Here is a 22,774-nt window from a genome sequence, read left to right on the forward strand (position 1 = left end):
ACTTCAAGATATATACTCTTTCAGTACTTTCTAATCAGAGACCTTTGATAAAAGTTTTAGAAACAAATTTAAACATGAAATGTTTAAAACGATTTTAAGTTTGTAACACAAGGTTTATTTACTCTTTGGTGCATCGCGTTGCAAATATTCTGTTGTAACGAATTTTACAAACATAGTGTACAAACAGATAAATGTAATATATAAATGTTAAAAAAAGAAACAAATATAATTATACAAATGACAAAATTTTTTAAACTATCATATTTTGTCCAACAAAAATTAATTACAAATTTGTTGATTCAAATAATGAATATATTTTCTGTATTCTACAACTGCAATATTTTTGTATACACGTTTTTAAAATAATATATATACGTGACACATTATTTATTGTCATTTTTGTAAAATTATTGTTTGTCAAAATTTAAAAATACGTTTTTTGATAAATGAATGTACATTAATCGCACGACACTCATGGCTAGATAAAACAGTGCGACAGTTTCGAATAACTACACCGACAATTTGTAGCAGAAGATAAAAGACTTATATCACAAATTCGTTAACAGTATGTTGAACTAGATACGCTTGTTTCTAATGTAACGGTTAACCTAGTGTTAACTATTCTGATTTACATCAGATCGATTAGTTAACAACAGCATAGATAACGCTTTCCTTTAACACGCTTGTTAGAACCTCAGAATAAATTCAGGCCAAGGCGCTGATTTTACTTCTACCATTACAAGAAAAGCAAATTAATATAATATTTACTTCTCTATTATCGAGTGTTATGAGTTCACTCAAAATAATTGTGTAACCGCATGTCAAGCTGTCACACAGAAAATAAAACGGATAATGTGTACTTAATGATGGCGGGCTTCTCGTATTTATCATCAGGGGATTAGAAATATCAGCTTGCTGAAGTTATCGAACAAGATCGATTTCTTTGTACGAAATTTCAGCTGGTGTATATCTTCTAATCAGTATCACGTATCACGTACTGCTATGAAAATATCTGATGATTTTATTATAGTGTTATCAAACTAATTTTGCAATTTTTTAATTGCGCGACTTTGCGTATTTGGAAATTTTTGGATTTAGGGATCTAGGGATTTAGGAATCTAGGGATATAGGGAATTTTAGGATCTAAGGATTTTTTGAATCTAGGGAATTTTGAGATGGAGGGAATTTTGGGATCTAAGGATTTTTGGAATTTTGAAATGGAGGAAATTTTGGGATGTAAGGATTTTTGGAATCTAGGGAATTTTGAGATGGAGGGAATTTTGGGATCTAGGGAGTGTTAGGATATATGGAATCTTGGGATCTAGGGAGTATTAGGATATATGGAATTTTGGGATCTAGGGAGTATTGGGATATATGGAATTTTGGGATCTTGGGAATTGTGGAATCTAGGGAATTTTGAAATTGAGGGAATTTTGGGATCTAAGGAATTTTGAGATGGAGGGAATTTTTGGATGTAGGGAGTATTGGGATATATGAAATTTTGGGATCTTGGGAATTGTGGAATCTAGGGAATTTTGAAATTGAGGGAATTTTGGGATCTAAGGAATTTTGAGATGGAGGGAATTTTTGGATCTAGGGAGTATTGGGATATATGGAATTTTGGGATCTTGGGAATTGTGGAATCTAGGTAAAATTGGGATATAGGGGTTTTGGGGGTTTAGGGAATTTTGGGATCTATGGAAAATTGGGATATAGGGAATTTGAGATCTAAGGACTTTGGGGATCTAGGGATGTAGGGATCTAGGAATATAAGGATCTAGGCATATAGGGATCAAGGTACATAGGGAGTTCGGAATGTAGGGATTTTGAGAAATAGAGATTTCGAGATATGGGGACTTGGAAACAAGGCAATTTAGAGATGTAGGGATTTGGTACCAGGGGAATTTTAGGAGATTTGGTAACTGAGAATTTTGAAATATTTATGATTTGGGAACTTTGTAGAAATTTGCAAGTCTACCTATTTCATCTCCCAAACTTTAACCGTAACGACAGAGCATTTCTACTACACCAGTTTTACAAAAATTTACATTGTATCCACATACTCTTAGAATGTAATAAATAGAAGTATCAAAGTCAGAATAAATGTATAATAAATATGTGACCGTATATTTGCAGATAAAGTGTAACGATGAGGTGATGCGTCGTGTTAATGATGGCAGTGCCACCACTGGTTTCGCTGGTACCGTTGAATTGTGCTTTGCTACCGGACCTCTTGCACTCCGAAAATACTCCGTATTTATAAGGTTCGTATACGCGCAAGAAGAAAACAAAATAGGGACACCATCTACCATTTGCCTCCGTTATTTCGAAATTTGTCGGATCTCTTGTTACAAAGACGTAACTTGCTATGAAATAGAGCAGACGGCCACTTGTGATTGAAAGATCTTAACAATAATTTGTTTACAAGGTTTCAAACCTTTTGAAGATGTTGAATTGTTTTTAGGAATAATCATAATCAAAATTATACACAATTAATAATTGTAAAGAAATTGTACATAATTGATTTTCAAAATTTCAAATTTAATTATAATTTTGATTATAAGAAATTATATTTATTACAATTCTTTGTTTTCGATCAGGTTCAATCACAAAATACTTTGTTCAATTTCTAGTATAACCGACTCGCGATTTGTATTACCACCTATCGCTCTGTTACAGAAAAGTGGTTAATGTATTTTTATGTGTCACGCAACTCGGATTTTGCTGCGTTTATTTTGTTTTCATCGCCACCAATATGCAGCAGGTGAGTGGTGATATTTTATCTGATATTTTAGATTGAAATCCTTTTTTTGAATCATTTGGAAATTTGAGTCTTTAGAGATTAAGGAATGTAGATTATAATAATATTTCAATTTTTCAATTTATAAATTTATACATTTTTAAGTTTTTAACTTTGTAAATTTTCATATTTGCAAATTTAGAAATTTCAAATTACATAATTATAAAAATATTAAATTTTCAAATTTATAATTTTCCAAACTTTCATATTTGCAAATTTAGAAATTTCAAATTGCATAATTATAAAAATACTAAATCTTTAAATTTATAATTTTCCAAACTTTCATATTTGCAATTTTAGAAATTTCAAATTGCATAATTATAAAAATACTAAATCTTCAAATTTCCAACTTTAGACTTCCATATTTTAAAATATTAAAAACCTCAAGTTTCAGACTCACATGTACTGATGTTGCATACCTAAAATTAAAATAATAAAAATAATAAATATAATAATTAAAATTAATCCTAAAGTTAATTAACTAATAACAAGTAACCTACTTTCCAAGATTATCATAAAATTGTATAATTCTCTTTGTGTAACAGGTGTTGGACGTGTACGGGATCGAAATGGACGTTCATCAACACATGGCTGTGATCCTGATTCCCATAATGCTCAGCACGTGGATCAGGAACCTAAAGTACCTGGTGCCGATTTCCTCGTTGGCAAATTTTCTGGTCATAGCGGGCTACATCGCCACCATGTATATAATGTGCCACGATTTGCCACCCGTTCACGAAAGACGATACGTAGCGGATTGGCACGATATCCCCCTGTTCTTTGGCACTGTGATATATTCTTTCGAGGGTATTACTTTGGTAAGAGTCTACACGCGCGTCTTCTACGTTTATGTAACGCGTATAATTTTGGCGACCGCTACCTTCGTCGTGGTTCCCTTGTCTACCAAAGAGGAAATCCTTTGACGTCTTGTTTTCATTATGATGAGTTTTCTGGATTTCTAAAAATCCAATTAAAAATCTGTCAAATTGATAATTCATAATTATAAAATGATTTCATAAAGTCACTACATTAAAAGAATTAGTAAAAGAAGAAATAGAATCACTATAGTAAAGCAATCTCTTTTTCCCGCCTTCACTGTCAAAATTTATAACCTACCATAGTTATTTATAATTTATAACTTACCGACTAAAAATGTTATCGACAATCTTGTAATGTTCTAGGTTTTACCTTTGAAGAATGAGATGAAGAAACCGAGTAATTTCAATAAACCCTTTGGAGTCCTCAACGTGGGGATGGTTATTGTGGGTGGAATGTTCGTTGCGATGGGTTTTATATCATATTTAAAATATGGCGACGCTGTGGCGGGATCTGTAACGTTAAATCTTGAATCCTCTGAAGTGTAAGTATAAATATACTTTATTCGTACCACAACATCGTATATGCAATTACTTCTCGGTTGATAAAATCATTTTCTAGTCGGCACACTTCGGTGTACCTGTTAATCACTCGCTAAATTTGTACATGCTATTAGGTAGGAAATTTTTCGAATTGAATAGACTATCGATTGTAGTGATTAAAAAAAAAGAGAAATTATGCAAGTGGTTAACAAATTTATCTTTGCATAAGTTAAAAGTCCAATCTACAATAGACTATTATGCGTCCAGGTGATAAATCACGCTGCATTAAGAATAATCAAAATTCTATCACACAAAATGATAGCGAAAAGTAGCGAGATGCGAACATAGTTAAGAAAAACTGTTTGTAACATAATTTTCTGTTGCATACAAAGGGTGGATGGAAAAATCATCGTCGTGCATTCAAGGTTTCTATCACATATCGGTTTTCTAATCGTGTGTGTTTTTTTACAGTTTTTCGTCCTTATCATTAAAGTAACCATGACAGATTCCCGTTTTTATTGTTGGACTAATCATGCATGCTGTTTCTTTTATCGAATTCAGAGTTGTAGAGGAGTTTGCTGTTTGTTAAAATGAAAAAGGTAAACCTTGAAATATTTATAATGGTATTGTTTTATTTTACAGCTTACCACAGTGCATTAAAGTTGCCATCTCGTTGAGTATATTATTCACGTATGCACTGCAATTTTACGTTCCCGTTGCGATCATTTGGCCGAAGATCGTCAACCAATTTGGCCCTTTCAAGTGGCCAATTGTTGCTGAGACTGTCTTCCGTTCCGCAGTTTGTTTTGTTACATGTAAGTTGGATATTATTTCAGTTGGTCATTATAACTGTGTTGTCCTTTAAAATTGAATTGTCAAGTCAAGGTTAAAATTTTGTATAATCAAATATTATGTTTATGTGATGTTTACAAGATTTCTAAATGTAGATATAATAGATTTAGATGTAATGTAGGTGTTTCTTAGGTGAAAGTAGAGCATAGAACTTTTTATAATTTGATTTTAATCTGTGGGAAAATTTAGAGAAAATGTAGGAGAATTTAGAAATAGCCCAAAGTTAGTTTGTTAGTAAAGCTAAAGCCAGGGAAAGTCTAGAAAGAATTCAGGCAGAACTTAGGGACAACTGAAGGAGTACTAACAAGCGGAAGCTATGGACAACCCAGGAAAAGTGCAGAGAGAAACAAGAAGAAATTGAGGGAGTACGCAGACAACCTAGGGACAACTGAAAAACTATTCAGGCAGAATTTAGGGATAACTGAAGGAGTGCTCACGCTCAACCTGTGGACAGCACAGAGAAAGCGCAGATAAAAGCAAGGAGAAATTGAGGGAGAACTTGAGGTGGACCCAGGAGAGCCTAGAACTCAGGAAGTACCCAGAAAGATTCTAAGAAAATTCTAGATAAAATCTGCATAGAATTCAGAAGAAATCTTAAGAGAATATTGAGAGAATCCAGGAAAAGTTTGTAATAGATTTTCTCAAACATGAGTCAAGCAGCTTTAAAGTTTCAACGTCTGCAAATTTCATAATGCAAAGTTCTAAATGCCTGTAGTCTTGAAGTTTCAAAACTCTAAAGTTCCATAAGAGTAATTTAGTGATTTAGGTAGCCCTGTACAAGTCTTAGAGTATATATACAATATTTTCTACAATGTAGTTGTATGTAATGTAGTGTAATAGCTGTATAATTTTGTAATACTTTTTCAATACAAACTAACATAATAATTATTCTGTTGCAGTTGTCCTAGCAGAAGCAATACCAAAACTGGGTCTGTTCATATCGTTGGTGGGTGCAGTGAGCAGCACCGCCCTCGCGTTGATATTCCCACCGATCATTGAGATGGTTGTGTGCTGGCAGAACGCGTCTCTCAGTATATTCACCATATCAAAAGACATCTTGATAGTATTGATAGGTCTCTTAGGCTTCGTTACGGGAACGTACGAGAGCATCACCTCGATTATCGACGCGTTTAGCACGTAATTAAATTAGTTCGTTTGTATGAATCGTCGTTGTTGTAATTTTGCACACGTGCGCAATTAACGGATCATGACATGAACGCGAACGTATAGGCAATGATTGTTGGAAAAAGAGCCAGAATTTATCGAAATTTTGTACATTATTGTTTACTATTAATACTATTATTATTATCGATGATAATGTTATTTATTCGCCTGGCACCATTTTGAGTTCACGTAAAACGGATCTTGAATCTTGCTATGTAATATTGTGTGTATTATCTAGACGAGGTAACTTGACCATCTGTGATTTGTTTTACTATCGATTATGTGCTTAGGTTTTGTACATATGCAAACAGGGTAAACATATTTCAAGTTTTTTTTTTTAAAAACGAATCACGATTACCAATTCGTATATCCTTCCTATTGTTCACTATTAGCAGCTGGTTAATTAATATTACTGTTAAATTTAGTAACACTTTAACTACTGTATCTATTTACTGTATATATTTATAAATAATTGTACTGAGCATTTGAAAGAATTATCTATCAAAAATTCTGCACAATTATGAAAGACTTAAAAACTTTAATTTCAGGTCCTCAATTTTTAAATTCCTAATTAGCGATAACTGTCTTATTGAATTTGGTAATCGTTGTACGTGATGTATCATCGCCTATATTACAAATTATGCTAATTGTTTGTGTCCCGAATGCGACGTAAAGTTAGACTTCTATCATAGTTTTATAGGCTGTCCGATTAGTTGTATGGATTACATGTAAAAGTGAATATTGACTGTTATTGCAATTACCGTGATATAAGTAGTGATATGAATTAACAAAAGGTTTTAAGGAAAAGGAAACAACAAAAAATAGAAAACAAAAATCGACACGACGAATGAAATATACGTTGATATATACTATTATATTAAATCGTACTCAAATGATCATGTGATATAAAAGACATACGCGTAGATTATACCGGAAACGTACAAATGATTTTTCGTCGAGAACTGTTGATTTAAGACTACGAAATGTTGGTGAACTCTTCTAGAACGTGTCGATTGCAATTTTATGTATTATAGCTGCGAAGATACGATTTTATAGTTGTGCCAAAGGGTGACCATTTTAATCACATTTCTTAAAAATATTTCTTTTCTCAAAACAAATGTTTAAAGTCAATTCTGAATTAATACGTTCGCACATTAAAGATTCATCATTACTTTTTATAAAATTACAATGAACTAATGTATTTTAGAACAATGATGCATATTAGGTTATATTGTTTGTAATATATTATTTAAGCCGATGAACACGTACATATATCAACATACGCTTGTGGGCATTAATGGGTAGTCACTTTCTCAATTTAAAAACTTTAAACTTTCTGTACATATTTTTAAATTCCTCAGTTTGAAAATTTTACGATGTAAATTTTTAAGTTCCTTTGAAATCTTGATTTCACTACCCTTGACTGCCCATAGCTGTCCACGACTGTCCGGTTGGTCTGCCAATAATTTTATATTATATTAAAAACTTTGATACTGAATGTATTAAGCATATATATTGTAACAATAATCTTGGTCACCCAGAGTTGCAATTAATTGTTAGTCGCCACGCGTGTCACCATTTTGTTATATTCTCGAATTCGTTCTTTTTTAAAGCGACTGAAGAACCCTCGTGGGGATGAATTATATTTGTAGGTAACGGATTGTAATGTCGATTCGATGTACATACGTATGTAGTTTATTCACGTTCTTTCTTTCACAGTGACCGATATTTATGAACAAGGGGATGAAGCGACGAGAAATTGCATGAATTTTGTACGCCGTTATAGATGGACAAACTTACTTTAATACTGAACTTTTTATATGTGTACATAGATATAGTGTGAAAAGAAACGTGATAAAAACTTGTTGGAAAAAAGACAGAAAATTCAGTTCGATGTAAAAACTCGATATCCGTTTTCAAAGTTAGATTGGCGTGTGTGTTTAAAATTTATAAATATCAATAGAAAATTACTAACACGTTAGTTAATTCACGTTCACCGACAACGCGAAAATCTGTTCGTACGTTTAAATGTATCGAACGAAAAAAACCAGTATTTCAAAAAAAAAGATGAAAATTTGAAATACAAATGTTATGAAAAAAAAATACAAAATATCTCATTGTCATACGTAGAAATATGTAGTTAAGTGTTACACTTGTAAAATAGTACAAGAATTAGAAACATGGAGTACCGTTGTGGAGATGTAGCGATCATTTTGCGTTCGTCCAGTGGCCGCAACAGAATTATAATTGTGCCTAAAATGGTCTGACGATGGATTCCTAAGATTTCCTGTAGACGCATTGTACCGACATAGTATTAATTAAACGGCTGGATAAACCAGAAAAGAAAAATGGTGCAACTGATGCATCTGGAGTACAAATTCTCTCAGGGATACTTTATACAATGTAGATATTGTTAGGTATCTTTTTTTTATAGCCTTTTTTTTAAACGACGTTTAAGTGATGCCTTTCGTTCGTTGCAGGTTGATGAATGAGAGTCAATTTAAACGTGTGTGATCACGCGTGCTATCTGTTCATGTACCACTGTGCTCAGTGATTCTCGATTTTGATTGATCATTGGCAAAATAAATAATTCGAAATTTATTGACTTTAGTGAATACTCGACACGAGAGAGATTGTGCTTGTAGCCCTTCACTTTGGAAAATCTCTTTGGAAACTTTTTATCACTTTCTTGAGGAGCAATTGAAGAAGAGGGTGTACCTGTATTTTGTTATTCATTCTTATGGTATTTTCATTTATATTAAGTAGTAATTTTGAAAGAAGGTTATCGCAATACTAATGATACCTATAATTACTTTGACCTTGTGTATGTTTCAAGGTTTGAAAACTTTGATAATGTAAAAATTTCTCAACCTTAGTTTCAAACTTGTAAATTTGAACATTTCTAAATATTTATATCTGAAAACTGTTTACTGAATACTTCTGTTACCCACTGTACATGTCTCCTGAAGTTTGAAGCATTAATTTTAACAAGACACTCGAGGGCTAAAAGAAATTATAAACATGGACTGCAAAGAGGAAGAGGTATTTAATTTAAAATTCATAAAATACAACAAATAATTATTCTAATCTTCTTCAGCCGGAGAAGAAGAATGTCTTCCATTTGAACATTTTAATTCCCCTCATTAAAATTTTGGACATTTACATGCCCGTTAAGAAAGACTTAAGTCCAGATGAATTTTGCATCATGCTATTTTCGAAGAAGGTACAGAAAGAACGGTGCGAATTCGACTACGATTTTCTGAAAGAACGTTTTGATAATCTTGAAGATCTTAAGGTTACATTTTAAAGTTTAAAGAAAGTTTTATCGTTTTTGGAGAAATATAATGTAGTTGAATGTTTTAAAGGCGTTGTCAACTTCGGAGCAGGATTTAATCGTCGATTTGTTCATGAACATTGTTCGTTATGATTTGTTCTTGAAAGCTATAAGCAAAGACTTTTTGGATCATGTTCGTTGTCGCAATTGTGAGTTGCATGAATTTATGGGTAGGTTGTTAAATCTAAATTTCTATTCATTTGTTAAGCTTCAAATTATTTTTTTAAATATTACTTTTTCAATATATAAGTCTTGTTAAAAAATAGGAAGTAGTGGAAACATTCTTTATATTTTATAAATCTAAAAATTAACTTCACACTAATATTTCGACATTAATATTTGTTTAAGTATAATTTGATATCACGAAAATTTACCAACACCAAAATTAATTTCAGTGCTCGTGTACATTCTGTCATACAGAATCATCAATCTCTTCTTCGAAGAGTCAATCGACTGCTTCGTTCATTTCAAAGTGAAGAGAATATTGTCCCTAGTCGTTTATCTTCTTCGTTCAGAAACGTCAGATCAGTTCTATGAAAAAGGTTGCCTGTCGTTCGAGGAAGATTTCGTAGAACAAAAACTTGTGCTGCCATTTTTAGACGCCACATCATGCTTAGAGGTTGTTATTCGTATTTGCATTTTTTAAATTCTGTACTATTTCAAGTGAATTTCGTTAGAAACTTCGGGATCAGTTAAGAGAATATATACGAAAGATGAAGAGACCTAAACCGAAATTGACGATTCCGTTGTTTATGAACGTTTTGAATCGACCGAGACCGCCGACGAAGGCGCCTCCTCCCACACCTGAAGTGAGTATTTATTTCACTCACTTTTTGAGATTTTTGAGAATTATTTGTGAACGATTAGCTAACTTTTAAGGATGAAATAAATTGTAATAAAAATTGTTGCATTGACTATGATAATTGTAGGATATTAATTCTTATTGTTAGTGTTATTGTTAATTAATTTTCAGTTTTTAAAGATGACTTCAAAGTTAAATAATGTAATTGATTTTAATTCATGACGATACTTAATTTTTGCTGCATCTCAGACATTTGTATAGTTAGATTGATGCAAAGGTTATACAGAGGTTTTAAATAACAACACTATTTTTCGAGATTAAATATTTTTTATTTAAAATGTATAACTGTATAGAAATTCATAGAAAATCTTGTCACATAGATAATCATTTTTGCTTTCAAAAAATTGATATACAAAATAAAATTCTATTACTTTAATTCCCTTTAGTATATTGTAATCTTCTATAATCAATAAATGTGTAAGATTTTCCAGGTTCAGGAATCAAACAAAAACTTTTGTCTCTGATATTTAAAGGCCCTCAAATCTTTGATTATTTAAACTAACTACATTAAACTTATTTTACATAAAACAAGTTTAATATGTAGAACATGTAGTAAAAGATGATGAAATTGTTAAAATATACTCTAACTATTTAATCGATTTAAAGTCGTTGGATCAACGGAACCTTGAGATTTCCTTTTTTGAAGACTAGTCATATCCTGGATAGGACTTGACGACCGTGAAGTTTGCCCGCGATGTACCAAGATCAAACTACATCAAACCATCGACAGAGATCAAATTAGACGCGTTACGGGTTGCGAACAAATTGCAAGCTATGAGTTTATTGAAGGATGCAAACGAGAATGCGCCTAGTTGTTTGAAACGTCGTAAAGTATCGGTGAAATTGATGGAGAAGGAAAAACCGAAAGCACCTTTTGTGAGAAAAGCTGTTCCGACATTTAAGGTGACAGAGATGAACGCATATTTTTGTTAAATATTTTATTTATTTCTTTTTTCATACAGTAAATAAAACGTAGAGAAATTACATGACAATATATGTAAAAATGTGATTACATATGAAAAACAAAACATTGCATATTACTTGCTTAAATACATGTTATATATTTCATATTTAAATAAATATTAAAGATACATATTAATAATAATTTATATAAAATTAAATATGTTCATATAATTAAAACAGAAGTATGTACATTAATTATATTTAGGTACATCTTGTCTCTGTATAAATTAATAGAATTCTTTTCGATGTTGCAAAATAATCATTTGTTCAACAGCCCATCGAAGTGAAACACACAGCAGCATCGACTTTAAGAGAATGCGCTCGAATAATCAATGATGAAGAGAAGGAGATAAGAAAGTAATTATTGCAAATATGAACATTGCTTTGCTTTGCAAGCTTCTAAAATTAAAGCTTGAAAATTTGTGTCTACAAGTTTTAATTAGAAAGTTGCAATATAACGAGAGTCTATTATATCACCAATAAAATTGTTTCTCATATGAACATTTGCTTTATTTTGCAAGCTCCTTAAACTTATATTTGAAAATGTGTATCTACAAGTTTTAATTAGAAAGTTGCAATATAACGAGAGTCTATTGTATCATCAATAAAATTGTTTCCCATATTTAAAACGAATAATTCAAAATTACTATTTAAAAGATATTAAATTGCCTCTAATAATAAATGTTAGAAAATATATTCTAAATGTTTTCTAATATTAGAAAATCTTTTCTATGTTCTTTGGTAATATTTTAGATTGAAAGGTTTAGCGGAAGGAGGGCTAGATCCATCGGCGATATCGAAGTTCCAGGAAGAAGTACGACAACAAAAAAGAGAAGAAGAACTATTAAAGATACAAGAAAAACATCTATTAGGATTATTAAGCCGTGAAGGCGCTTTCATAGCGAAACAGTCATTACTGAATGATATTAAATTGCACGCTGAAGATGTACGGAAAGAGGTATCTTTTCTATCAATTTTATTGTTCACACTCAGAATTTCTTGCAAATGATACAATTAGATTACTGTTCGAATAATTAAAAATTGATCGAAAGACAAATACAGTGTTTTTATTCCTTTTCAAAGAAACAAGAGTTATATGAAAAATTAGAGAAATGGAGAGAAGACCATGGAAAGCAAATGGTGGAAATCGTCGAAAAGTGTCGTGAAATTGAACAGTCATCACGTGACGCCTTCAACGCTATGATCGATGAGAAACGCCAAAAAGGTGAATCAATTTTAATTTATTAAATTCCATTGATATTGAAACAATATCAATGACGTAGAAATTAGCTTGTGAACTTTACTCGTGACACGGTATAAATGCTTGAAGATTGATCGCGCTAATCTTGTATCAACAGCGTTGACAAACATGTGCCAGTATGGAGATGAACAAACACGATTACGTATTTTCAATTGAAGCCTTTTGTTCTAAATATAAAAAAACTTTTGCGACAAATATAGATTTTTATCAATGCCGGATTTCAGCATACGTGGTACATTTTTACATTATCTTGATTAATTACGGTTTGAAAATTAATACTTCCTTAAATTAACTTTAACAGTAGACTTTTATTATTTTACTATTATAACTATAACTTCAATATTATATATGAAACTATCCTGTATGAAAGAATGACACAATTAACATAGTTGAAGAATTTAACTTATTTATCAATTTTTACGTTCTATCTGTAAGAAATTTTTAGTGGGCCAAAATAAATCTTTTCCTGTAGAATTACCTTTATTTTTGATCTACCGTTTGAAGATTAGAAAAATGTTTAATCAAACTTATAGAATTAGTTAAAAATTTGAAAGGATATTCTTCTCATTTATTTTAAATTGTATTATAATACAGGGTGTCTCACAATTAGTGTAGGTCCCTGAAATGGGGAGTAGCTGACGTGATTCTGAATGAGATTTCCCTTTGCAAAAATGGGATTTAAAGGAATTATTAAGGAAAAATACGGACCAATCAGAGCGCGAGGATTATTACGCGCTGAACTACTACGCGTCGAATATCCACGCGTTGGATTACTACGTGTTGGATATTCCACATGCTGGATTACTACGCGTTAGATTACCACGCATTAGATTCTTACGCTTAGAATTACCACGCGCTGCATTATTACGCGTTGAATTACTACGCGTAGAATATGCACGCGCTAGATTACTACGCGTTAGATATCCACACGCTGTATTAGTACGCGTTGGATTACTACGCATTGGATTACTACGCGTAGGATTACCACGCGTTGCATTACCACACGTTGCATTACTACGCGTTGGATTACCACGCGTTAGATAACTACGCGTTATCCAAAGCTGCCGCTCTCGCGTCTGTGCATGCGTAATCCTCGCGCTCTAATTGATCCGCGTTTTTCCTTAATAATTCAAAAACGAAGCTTCAAATCCCATTTTTGCAAAGGAAAATCTTATTCAGAATCACGTTAGCAACCCTCCATTCCAGGGACCTACTAATTGTGAGACACCCTGCGTAAAATGAACGATTTTCTAAATTAATTTAGTACCTTAAAATACAAGATAAAATTTTTCTTTCCAGCGGCTGAAGTTTCAGAAGAATCACGACAATTAAAAGCTCAAATGATGAAGCAGAGAGAAGAGGAAACTCAGAGAAAGATAAAATTGATTCAAGAAATTAAAACACTTCAATCGTTGCGGGCTTTGCCTTTCAAAGACTTCGACCCCACCGAGTCCAGCGGCCTGGGTCTCCTTTGTGAAATGTCCCTAATGGAGGTCTGAATGGAATCTTTCAAAGTTTGAAATCACACGAAGTTATCGACAAATAGACGATACGCCATTAAGATTATAAAATCAGTAACAATAAGTAATTCCATATCGCATTTCAGCTGAAAGAAAGGTTATTTTGGGTGAAGATAAAGTTGAACGAGGAGATTCAGAACCGGAAGTGCTCTATTCGTCGTCAACGCGATAAACAGAAAAACTTGATCGAAGATACTCGTAGGGCACTTGAAGAATATAAAGCAAACAAGTCAGTAGTTGTAAACAAATATTTTGTAGGAAGATATACTTTCATATATTACATAATTTCGTAGACATTGCATACATATATTGAATTTTATATCATGTATTAAACTTTAAAAATCAAATTGCAAAAGTATAATTATCTGTGTATGCATATCTATATAATTATACACGGAATATTTTTAAAAGAAATCAATCGAAAATATTATCGCCATGGAGTTTTTAGATAAGTCCATCAAAATGGCTGCTATCGTTCTCCCCTACGAAGCAAAATTTAATCTTCATCCAAAATTTTTATCTTAAAAAGAAGAATTTTGGTACTTTAAATAATTTAAATAATAATCCAAAAAAAAACATTATCGTCTCAATATCTAGTTTTAATTTAGTCTATTATTTAGTTAATGTAGTTTGTACATCAAAATGGCTGCTATAGTTCTTCCTCACGAAGCAAAAGTTCAATCTTCATCCAAAAATTTGTATCCTAAAATGAAGATATTTGGTATCTTAAATAATTAATACTTCTGTTATTTTTTAGGCAAGCCTCCTCTATTAAATCGGAACAGCAACCGAAGCACGTGAGTTCACCGGAAATAGAAGCGTTGCGGAAGAAGCTCGAGGAACGAAGAGCTTTAAGATCCCAAAAGACTTACAAGTGTTATTCGAATGTTAACAAGTAAAATTACGACATCGTGCTTATGTGTTTCTTGAGATTAAATAATGACATAATTATGCTGAATCACTGTTATGCACTGATTATGTACGTCTTGTAAATTATCACTGTTTTCAAGCATGACAAATCAATAAATACGTCTATTAAACTATCATTATGAATTGTACAGTCATGATCTTAAAGAATAATTAACGCATTTTGTTACAACTTGTAAGTTTTGTAACAAATTTATTACAGCTTTATGAAGATTTTTACTGTCAAAACTTTTATTCTTCTAGATTTATCTCTTTGTTGTAATTTTTATTATTTTGTAGGGAACGTTAAGAACAATTATTATTTAGAGAATTATGTGGAGAAGAATTTTGTAGAGAATTATGTAGAGAACAGTTATGTAGAAAATGACTTAAATTTGTAATTTGTTGCTTTATGTACTTTAAAATATCAGAGTTAAATTCTCTTATATAATCTCAAACTAAAAGATGTACAACCTTGTTCAGAAATTACATTTTGTAGAAGTGATTTATGATGAGTGTTTAGATATTTAACTGTGTGTCACAAAAGTGACGTATTTCAAAAGTGATTACTTTCAAAATTGTCAACAAAGTTTCTAGTTTTTAAGAAAATTATTCAGTCACAACTTACGACTCTTTAAACTTGTAATACACGTGTCAACAACAAGATTTGATTCCGCATTGTAATTAACCCACAAGCTAATTGTAATGCGATAGTTTCATGTCACCGAGTCTCATGAAATTCGTTATACGAAATAATCCAATAGTACACAGCTAATGTGCTAGTCATCGTTGACGGACAAGCTAAGACTAACAAGAGAAGACTAGCAGCTACCGTAAATAGAGGGGAGAAATAACATCCCAGTGGGGGGTCTACGGAATGTCCTGAATAAAAGACCGTACATCAAACAATTCGTTGCAGTTCGAAAACTATTTTACATTGAAATCGCGTGGACCTCACAAGACTACTTTGCATTCAAACTCGAATGATATCGGTGTAACTCTCTCTCCTCATCATGGTATCCGATAAAGAGAAAAACAATGTAAGATACTTCGTTTGATCAACGTAACTCCAATCAATGGATTTCGCTCGATCGTGCACGATATTTTCGATCTTTCACTCTTTGCGTTGTTGTTGACAGGCCGTGCTGCCGTTTAGGATCGAGAACAACATTATGAAGGGGAAAGTGGTGCCGTTCAAGAGTCAGTATACTAGCGTTGGAAAGTTGATGTACGACTCCATGAAGAATAACTTTAATCTTGTGGGACAGGTATGGTGAATTTTTGTCAAAAATTATTTTTGATATTTTGTATTTCATTTAATATTTTAATTTTTTTGGTGACTTCTGTCGAATGTAATTCTTGGAAAATATTGTCTGATGTATTATAATTTTAGAAAGATGTTAAGGGGCTGGGTAATGATTTTTAGAAAATTAAATTTGAGAACAATTCAACCCTATTGGTTCTTTGTTTGCAAGTAGTATTAGTTAGGTTTATTTTTAACTCTATGCTGAATAATATAATGCAAAAAACAATATATAGTGTTAAACGATCGAGGGTGACATTGTAAAGCAATAGCATAGTAACATGATAAATTAGCGGATTAGAAATATAGTTGTACAATTGATCAAAATAGTAAAGTACAACAGTAGAGTAGTAGTACAACATATTATATAAAAGTATTGTATATAACCATATATTATATAAAAGTTTAAAAAATAATTTTATTAAGTGACCAGGTCATACAATTAAAGAAACTAGATAAATTGTTGATTATTAAAACTAAATTTAATAACTAATAACTATTATACTGTAACACTACTATGTCATTATTTGATCATTTTACCATTTCACTTTTAATATTTTATCATTGAGTCGAATTTTTTCTGTGATTATGTGTATATCTTCACCTAATAAAATCATTTTGTAGATTCTTACATAATATATTTGGCAAATTTCTAAAATGAAATTGAAAACACGCGATAAATGTAAATCAGGATGTCAACAAGATTACTCGTATATTCAAGGTTTAATGAAGATAAATTTTCTCAGGTTTGCACGATTACCGATGTCGAGGACACTTTCGGAGAGATTCTAGATCGCTCAATAAAATGTGCTCTATGGATGAAGAAACAGGGAGTGGGAAACAACGATATTGTTGTTATTTCCTCGCATAATCATCGTGATAGTTTTATTCCTGGTATCGCTGCGTTATTTATTGGTGCCGTTTGCAACCCATGGCCCTCAGATATGAACACACGTAAGTTGTTAAACCTTACTGCGTATCTTATATACATCTTGAAAAGTTTTTAAGTTAAATTTGTTCGTTTAAGTTTGCTACTAAATTTGTGTTGTGAAATTGTAATTAAACAAGTTTATTTTATATTACTGTATTTAGGATATTGGGGATTTTGATTGGGGAAGGAAATTGGGGAACTTTGTAAAGTTTGCAAAGTTCACAAAGTTCATAAGGTTCATAAGGTTCATAAGGTTCATAAAGTTCATAAAGTTCATAAAGTTTATAAAGTTCACAAAGTTCACAAAGTTCACGAAGTTTACAAAGTTTACAAAGTTCACAAAATTCATAAAATCCACAAAGTTTATAAAGTTGACAAAATTCATAAAGTTTCTGAAGTTCATAAAATTCACAAAGTTCACAAAATTCATAAAATCCACAAAGTTCACAAAGTTCATAAAGTTTAGAAAGTTCACAAAGTTCATAAAATTCATAAAGTTCATAAAGGTCATCAGATTCATCAAATTCATCAAATTCATCAAATTCATCAAATTCATCAAATTCTTAAAGCTCATAAAATTCGTACAATTCACAAACTTCATAACATTCATAAATCTCCTAAAATTCATAAAGTACGAAAAATTACAAAATTTATAAATTCGTAAACTCTTGATTCCATCCTTAAAATATAAAAATTAAGAAACCTGAAAATCCGATTCAAAGTCTAAAAATCTTTCACCTCCCCTGTTCCGAACTCCCCTAAATTACCAAAGTCCAACGATACGCATCAAAAATAAAATCCGACTTAATTCCGTGCATTTTACCGTCTTTAAGACACGCACCGAGCACGTATCATTCACTTTACATAATACTCCTCAATTATCTCTGTTACGAAACTGCAATTGTAAAGCGATTAACCTAGCATTACTGCAATGTTACAGAGGTAGCACGTCATTTCATGTCGATGATGCAGCCGAAACTCATCTTCGCCTGCGAGAAATCAGTTCCTGTCATATTAGACGCTGCCAAAATCGAAGGTCACAACCCAAAAGTGGTGACATTCGGTGATTACCTTGGGACGACACCGTTCAGTGAGACCTTGAAGGGTCATACTAAACTTGCGATATCGAATTTTAAATGCAGCGATATAGATGATACTGAACAGAGTGCTGTGATTCTGTTCTCTTCCGGAACGACGGGTTTACCGAAAGGTGTACAGTTACCTCATCGGGCGCTGTTGAACATCATGGAAGTGGACGAAGGTCTTGCTGTCGCTTCACACGTGTTGATGTGGCTGACCTCTTTGTATTGGCTCACTGGTACTTTGCTAAGCATTAAACACATCGTTGGTGGGGCGAAGAAGGTCATTTCGCCAGAATTTGATGAGGAGACGGTTTGCAGGCATTTTGAGAAGTACAAGGTGCTTGTTTGGAGAAATAGGAAGAGTGAATGCTTGTAGAAATACTAATAAGTAGGACAAATTAGGAAGTAGCAAAATTTAGCTGATGTCAGTTTGGATAGATTGAAAATTAAGTCTAGTTATGTAAGAATTGTATCAGTTTTTAAAATGATTATGTTATGAACACTTTTCTCTATGTACACTGCTAGAGTCAGCATTGGTTTTAGAAACACACATATTCAATATAATAATTATTTGCAAAAAGGCAATAGAGTTGTAAGAATAGAGAGATATATAAATTTAAGGATATAGAAATTGAAGAATACAGTAATCTAGGTATAAAGAAATTTGAAAATTCTAAAACCGAAGAATTATTCTATATATCATGTTCCATAGACACATGAAATCTAGAACTATACACAGAGACATATGAGAACTTAAAGAAATGAGAATCTATGTACTCACAAATACACATGCAGTCATATAAACATAATACACATGTTTGACTTTAACAACAATAATGTTACAATTTAACACTGATACAATTTAACACTGATGCAATTTAACACTGTTACAATTTAACAACAATAATGTTATAATTTAACACAGTCACAATTCAACACAAATGCAATTCAGTAAACAGTGTCAGAAACGTGACCTACTGACACAAAGCTAAAAGTCAAAGATGTCAGAGTTCACTGTGAAGAAATGTGTTGATAACTTATCAATTTGGGTCAGTGCAGTACTGACGTACTTATGTATCACTTAGAGAGAATGTTTTTATACTATTTTTATCTAATCGGATTGTAATCCGTTGATTATTATTTTGTAGGTATCATGGACAATGTTGAGTACCAGCATGGCGAATAGACTTGCCCGGTTTAGTCGTTTGCATGAGTATGACCTTTCGTCCTTGAAAATTTTGTGCACGGGTGGTTCCGCTATGGGGAAGGAAGCTGAAATTTTGTTGAGAAAGGCTTTTCCTACTACTAAGGTTATACAGGGATATGGTAAATAAATAGTGGAGATTCTTGCACTCTTTATGGTCTTCCTCTGAGTTCTGATTTCTTTCAGATTTTTTATTGGTTCGGGAAATTTGAGAATTTAAAAGTTTGATTTGGGGATTTGTGAAATGGAGATTTGGAAATTTGAGGAATTAGAAATTTAGGGATTTAGAAATTTGGGGATTTAAAGATTTAAGGCATTAGGAATTTGTAAACTTAGAAATTTGGAGAGTTCGGGATTTAGGAATTTAAAAATTTTGGAAATTATCAAGTTCGGATTTAGACATTTGGAAAATTAGGGATTTGGGAATTTAGAAATTTGGAGAATTAGAAATTTGGGGATTTAGAAATTTGAGTAATTAGAAATTTGGAGATAAAGAAATTTGAGTAGTTAGGAACTTGAGATTTCAGAAATTTGGGATGTAAGAATTTGAGAAATTTGAGAATTTGAGAAGTTTAAGAGTTTGAAAAGTTGAACTTTCAAAACTTGAAAATTCAAAAAGTTTATGTTACCTTTCAGGTATGACAGAACTTGGCAATTTAATTTCTGCACAAGACGTAGATTCTACACCAGGCTCCTGCGGCTTAGCAACCATAAACACCGAAATAAAAATCATCGATCCTGAAACCGGGAAAACGTTAGGTCCGAATCAGAGCGGTGAGGTCTGCATTAAAAATCTATCAATGACGTCGGGGTATTACAAGAATCCAGAAGCTACCAAAAATGCGATAGACGAAGATGGTGAGTGTGAAATGAAGAGATTCTGAGAAATTTTTCAAGAAAATGTGCTAATAAAATTACTACTTTAATTACATAGACTAATGAAAGTAGCAATCATCAACTCTTGTATATCTTTTATACCTTGTTAACAAATATGTAGTTCAAATATACAGGGTGTCCCGTAACTACTGTTACTCCCTGAAAGGGGTGGTAGAGAACGTCATTCTGAACAAGATTTTCCTTTGCGAAAATGGGGTTTGAAGCTTCGTTTTTGAATTGTTAAGGAAAAACACGGACCAATCAGAGCGCGAGGATTACGTATGCGCAGACGCGAGAACGGCAGCTTCGGATAACGCGTAGTTATCCAACGCGTGGTAATCCAACGCGTAGTAATGCAATGCGTAGTAATCCAACGCGTACTAATACAACGTGTGGATATCCAACGCGTAGTAATCTAGCGCGTGCATATTCTACGCGTAGTAATCCAACGCGTAATAATGCAACGCGTGGTAATTCTAAGCGTAGGAATCTAACGCGTGGTAATCCAACGCGTAGTAATGAACGTGTGGTAATGCAACGCGTGGTAATCCTACGCGTAGTAATCTAATGCGTAGTAATCCAACGCGTACTAATACAGCGTGTGGATATCCAACGCGTAGTAATCTAGCGCGTGCATATTCTACGCGTAGTAATCCAACGCGTAATAATGCAACGCGTGGTAATTCTAAGCGTAGGGACCTAATGCGTGGTAATCTAACGCGTAATAATCCAGCATGTGGATATCCAACGCGTAGTAATCCAACGGGTGGATATTCGACGCGTAGTAGTCCAACGTGTAATAATCCTCGCGCTCTGATTGGTCCGTGTTTTTCCTTAACAATTCAAAAACGAAGCTTCAAACCCCATTTTCGCAAAGGGAAATTTCATTCAGAATCACGTCCTCTACCACCCCTTTCAGGGAGTAACAGTAGTTACGAGACACCTTGTATCGGCTAATGAAACTACATGTTTGTTGACGAGATATAGAATGTTTTTGTATAACTTGATAAGTTGATAACTTGATGAGTTAATCATCTTTTTTTAGGATGGTTACACAGCGGAGATTTAGGCTGTTTCAACGAGAAAGGAGAGTTGTTTATCATTGACCGGTTAAAGGAATTGATTAAATTTCAAGGATATCACGTCATACCAACTGAAATTGAGAGTTTGTTGCAGTCACACCCTGCTGTTTTAGAAGTTGCAGTTGTTAGTATACCTCATCCTATTGATTGTGAACACCCTGTTGCTTTTGTCAGTAAAATACCAAACAAAGAGGTATGTTTATATATATTTTGATTAATATTAAAGATTGTTACAAGTTTTCCTGAAAATTATTAAAACTTTTATTATGTAAGCTGAAATTGTTACAATAAATTTCCTGAATAACTGCTAATATGATAATTAATTTGCAGGTGACAGAGGAAGAATTGAAAAAATTAGTAGCTAATAATTTAATGGATTACTGTAAACTACGCGGTGGAGTGAAATTTATGCCGTCTCTGCCGCACACTGCTTCAGGAAAAGTTGCGAGAAAAGAATTGAAAGCGATAGCAAAAACGATGGCAGTTAATTAATTAGATTGTACATTATGCATTATTTTTTATAGAAACGGTAATATTTTTATATGAATGAATATTACAGAATTAATTTCACTATTTACAAGCAATTTACATATTAATTTACATATTTACATATTATTTACAATCCTCACATTTTTCAGATGCCGAATTGCCTGAAGAAGAAGAACAGCATTATTGGCTCAAAAGTTACTTAAGTAGGATAAGAAGTTTATTTTTGTAATAAATTAAAGATAAGAAAAAAAGTATTAATCTGTATAACTTTTTTCGCGACTGCGGGCGAGTAGCGAATTTTATACACATGTAAAGTGTTTTCTGATAAGTATAAAAATATCAATTTCGGAGAGTACATATGTATTGGTTTATAAGAATAATATATTTATTTATTTTAAATTGAAAAACACGACTAGATAAGTTTTAATTCATATACATAAATGTATTTTTGATATTTAAAGGTGCTATATATGCTCTACTACCTGACAGAAATAGTTACTTTCGATGAAAGCATTAAATAATCAATTACTTGTAACAGGTTACACTTGGGAAATAATATAAAATTTTCAATTGTGTGATATTTGAAATAAAATCTATGGAAAATGTAATTGATTATTCAAACAACTCATCCACTTGCCCCATAAAATATGTGAAAATATGAACTTCGTCTTTGAACTGTAATGCGTCGCCAAGAAAGATATCAGAAAGAGGTGGATGAAGTAATTTTAAGAAAATTACCAAAATTGATTGGTAAATCAATTATTAAAATTACTAAAAATGGATTTCG

The 22,774-nt window shown here is 32.3% G+C and overlaps 3 protein-coding genes and 1 long non-coding RNA gene across 7 annotated transcripts in view; 3 read left to right on the top strand and 1 right to left on the bottom strand.

Moving 5' to 3' along the window:
* The window catches only part of LOC100882042 (proton-coupled amino acid transporter 2), a 46,923-nt gene extending 38,148 nt beyond the window's left edge, over positions 1-8,775 (top strand). For 2 of the 3 annotated variants that reach the window (XM_076529991.1, XM_076529992.1), the window contains 7 exons: positions 2,137-2,264; positions 2,680-2,764; positions 3,346-3,618; positions 3,982-4,160; positions 4,551-4,583; positions 4,801-4,973; positions 5,910-8,775. In XM_076529991.1, the coding sequence (XP_076386106.1) occupies positions 2,137-2,264; positions 2,680-2,764; positions 3,346-3,618; positions 3,982-4,160; positions 4,551-4,583; positions 4,801-4,973; positions 5,910-6,151 (1,113 nt within the window). In that variant the 3' untranslated portion in view covers positions 6,152-8,775. The remainder of the gene's footprint in view (positions 1-2,136; positions 2,265-2,679; positions 2,765-3,345; positions 3,619-3,981; positions 4,161-4,550; positions 4,584-4,800; positions 4,974-5,909) is intronic. The other variant, XM_003704737.3, reaches the window with a different exon arrangement.
* On the bottom strand, positions 3,082-5,990 carry LOC143264152 (uncharacterized). Its single transcript, XR_013037670.1, has 3 exons — positions 5,889-5,990; positions 3,301-5,017; positions 3,082-3,219 (listed from the first exon to the last, which is right to left on the bottom strand). It is a non-coding gene; the product is annotated as an uncharacterized LOC143264152 (long non-coding RNA).
* A 356-nt stretch (positions 8,776-9,131) lies between the features above and the next one.
* On the top strand, positions 9,132-15,160 carry LOC105662892 (cilia- and flagella-associated protein 99). Of its 2 annotated transcripts, XM_012288645.2 has the most exons (12): positions 9,132-9,216; positions 9,272-9,469; positions 9,540-9,678; positions 9,904-10,127; positions 10,186-10,317; positions 11,037-11,273; positions 11,608-11,690; positions 12,087-12,291; positions 12,417-12,558; positions 13,894-14,087; positions 14,201-14,343; positions 14,872-15,160. In XM_012288645.2, exons 1-12 carry the CDS (start codon positions 9,196-9,198, stop codon positions 15,011-15,013), a joined length of 1,860 nt encoding a protein of 619 aa, XP_012144035.2. In that variant the 5' UTR covers positions 9,132-9,195; the 3' UTR covers positions 15,014-15,160. The 2 variants fall into 2 exon arrangements, with proteins under 2 accessions (XP_012144035.2, XP_012144036.2); XM_012288646.2 differs by lacking the exon at positions 14,201-14,343.
* A 739-nt stretch (positions 15,161-15,899) lies between these two features.
* Positions 15,900-22,595, top strand: LOC100882151 (luciferin 4-monooxygenase). The gene is made up of 9 exons (XM_003704738.3): positions 15,900-16,060; positions 16,160-16,288; positions 17,070-17,277; positions 18,195-18,673; positions 19,485-19,662; positions 20,177-20,398; positions 21,462-21,691; positions 21,829-22,027; positions 22,137-22,595. Exons 1-8 carry the CDS (start codon positions 16,034-16,036, stop codon positions 21,988-21,990), a joined length of 1,635 nt encoding a protein of 544 aa, XP_003704786.1. The 5' UTR covers positions 15,900-16,033; the 3' UTR covers positions 21,991-22,027; positions 22,137-22,595.
* Positions 22,596-22,774: the final 179 nt, after the last annotated feature.

Source organism: Megachile rotundata, chromosome 3 (assembly GCF_050947335.1).
Source record: "Megachile rotundata isolate GNS110a chromosome 3, iyMegRotu1, whole genome shotgun sequence".
Lineage (NCBI taxonomy): Eukaryota > Metazoa > Arthropoda > Insecta > Hymenoptera > Megachilidae > Megachile > Megachile rotundata.

Bases quoted from the DNA above. Each gene is read 5' to 3' on its own strand.
- LOC105662892 (XM_012288645.2), top strand. From the start codon at position 9,196: ATGGACTGCAAAGAGGAAGAG. The intron at 9,470-9,539 runs GTTACATTTTAA...AATGTTTTAAAG, and splicing joins ATAATCTTGAAGATCTTAAG to GCGTTGTCAACTTCGGAGCA. The intron at 12,559-13,893 runs GTGAATCAATTT...TTTTCTTTCCAG, and splicing joins CGATGAGAAACGCCAAAAAG to CGGCTGAAGTTTCAGAAGAA.
- LOC100882151 (XM_003704738.3), top strand. From the start codon at position 16,034: ATGGTATCCGATAAAGAGAAAAACAAT. The intron at 16,289-17,069 runs GTATGGTGAATT...AAATTTTCTCAG, and splicing joins ACTTTAATCTTGTGGGACAG to GTTTGCACGATTACCGATGT. The intron at 21,692-21,828 runs GTATGTTTATAT...ATTAATTTGCAG, and splicing joins GTAAAATACCAAACAAAGAG to GTGACAGAGGAAGAATTGAA.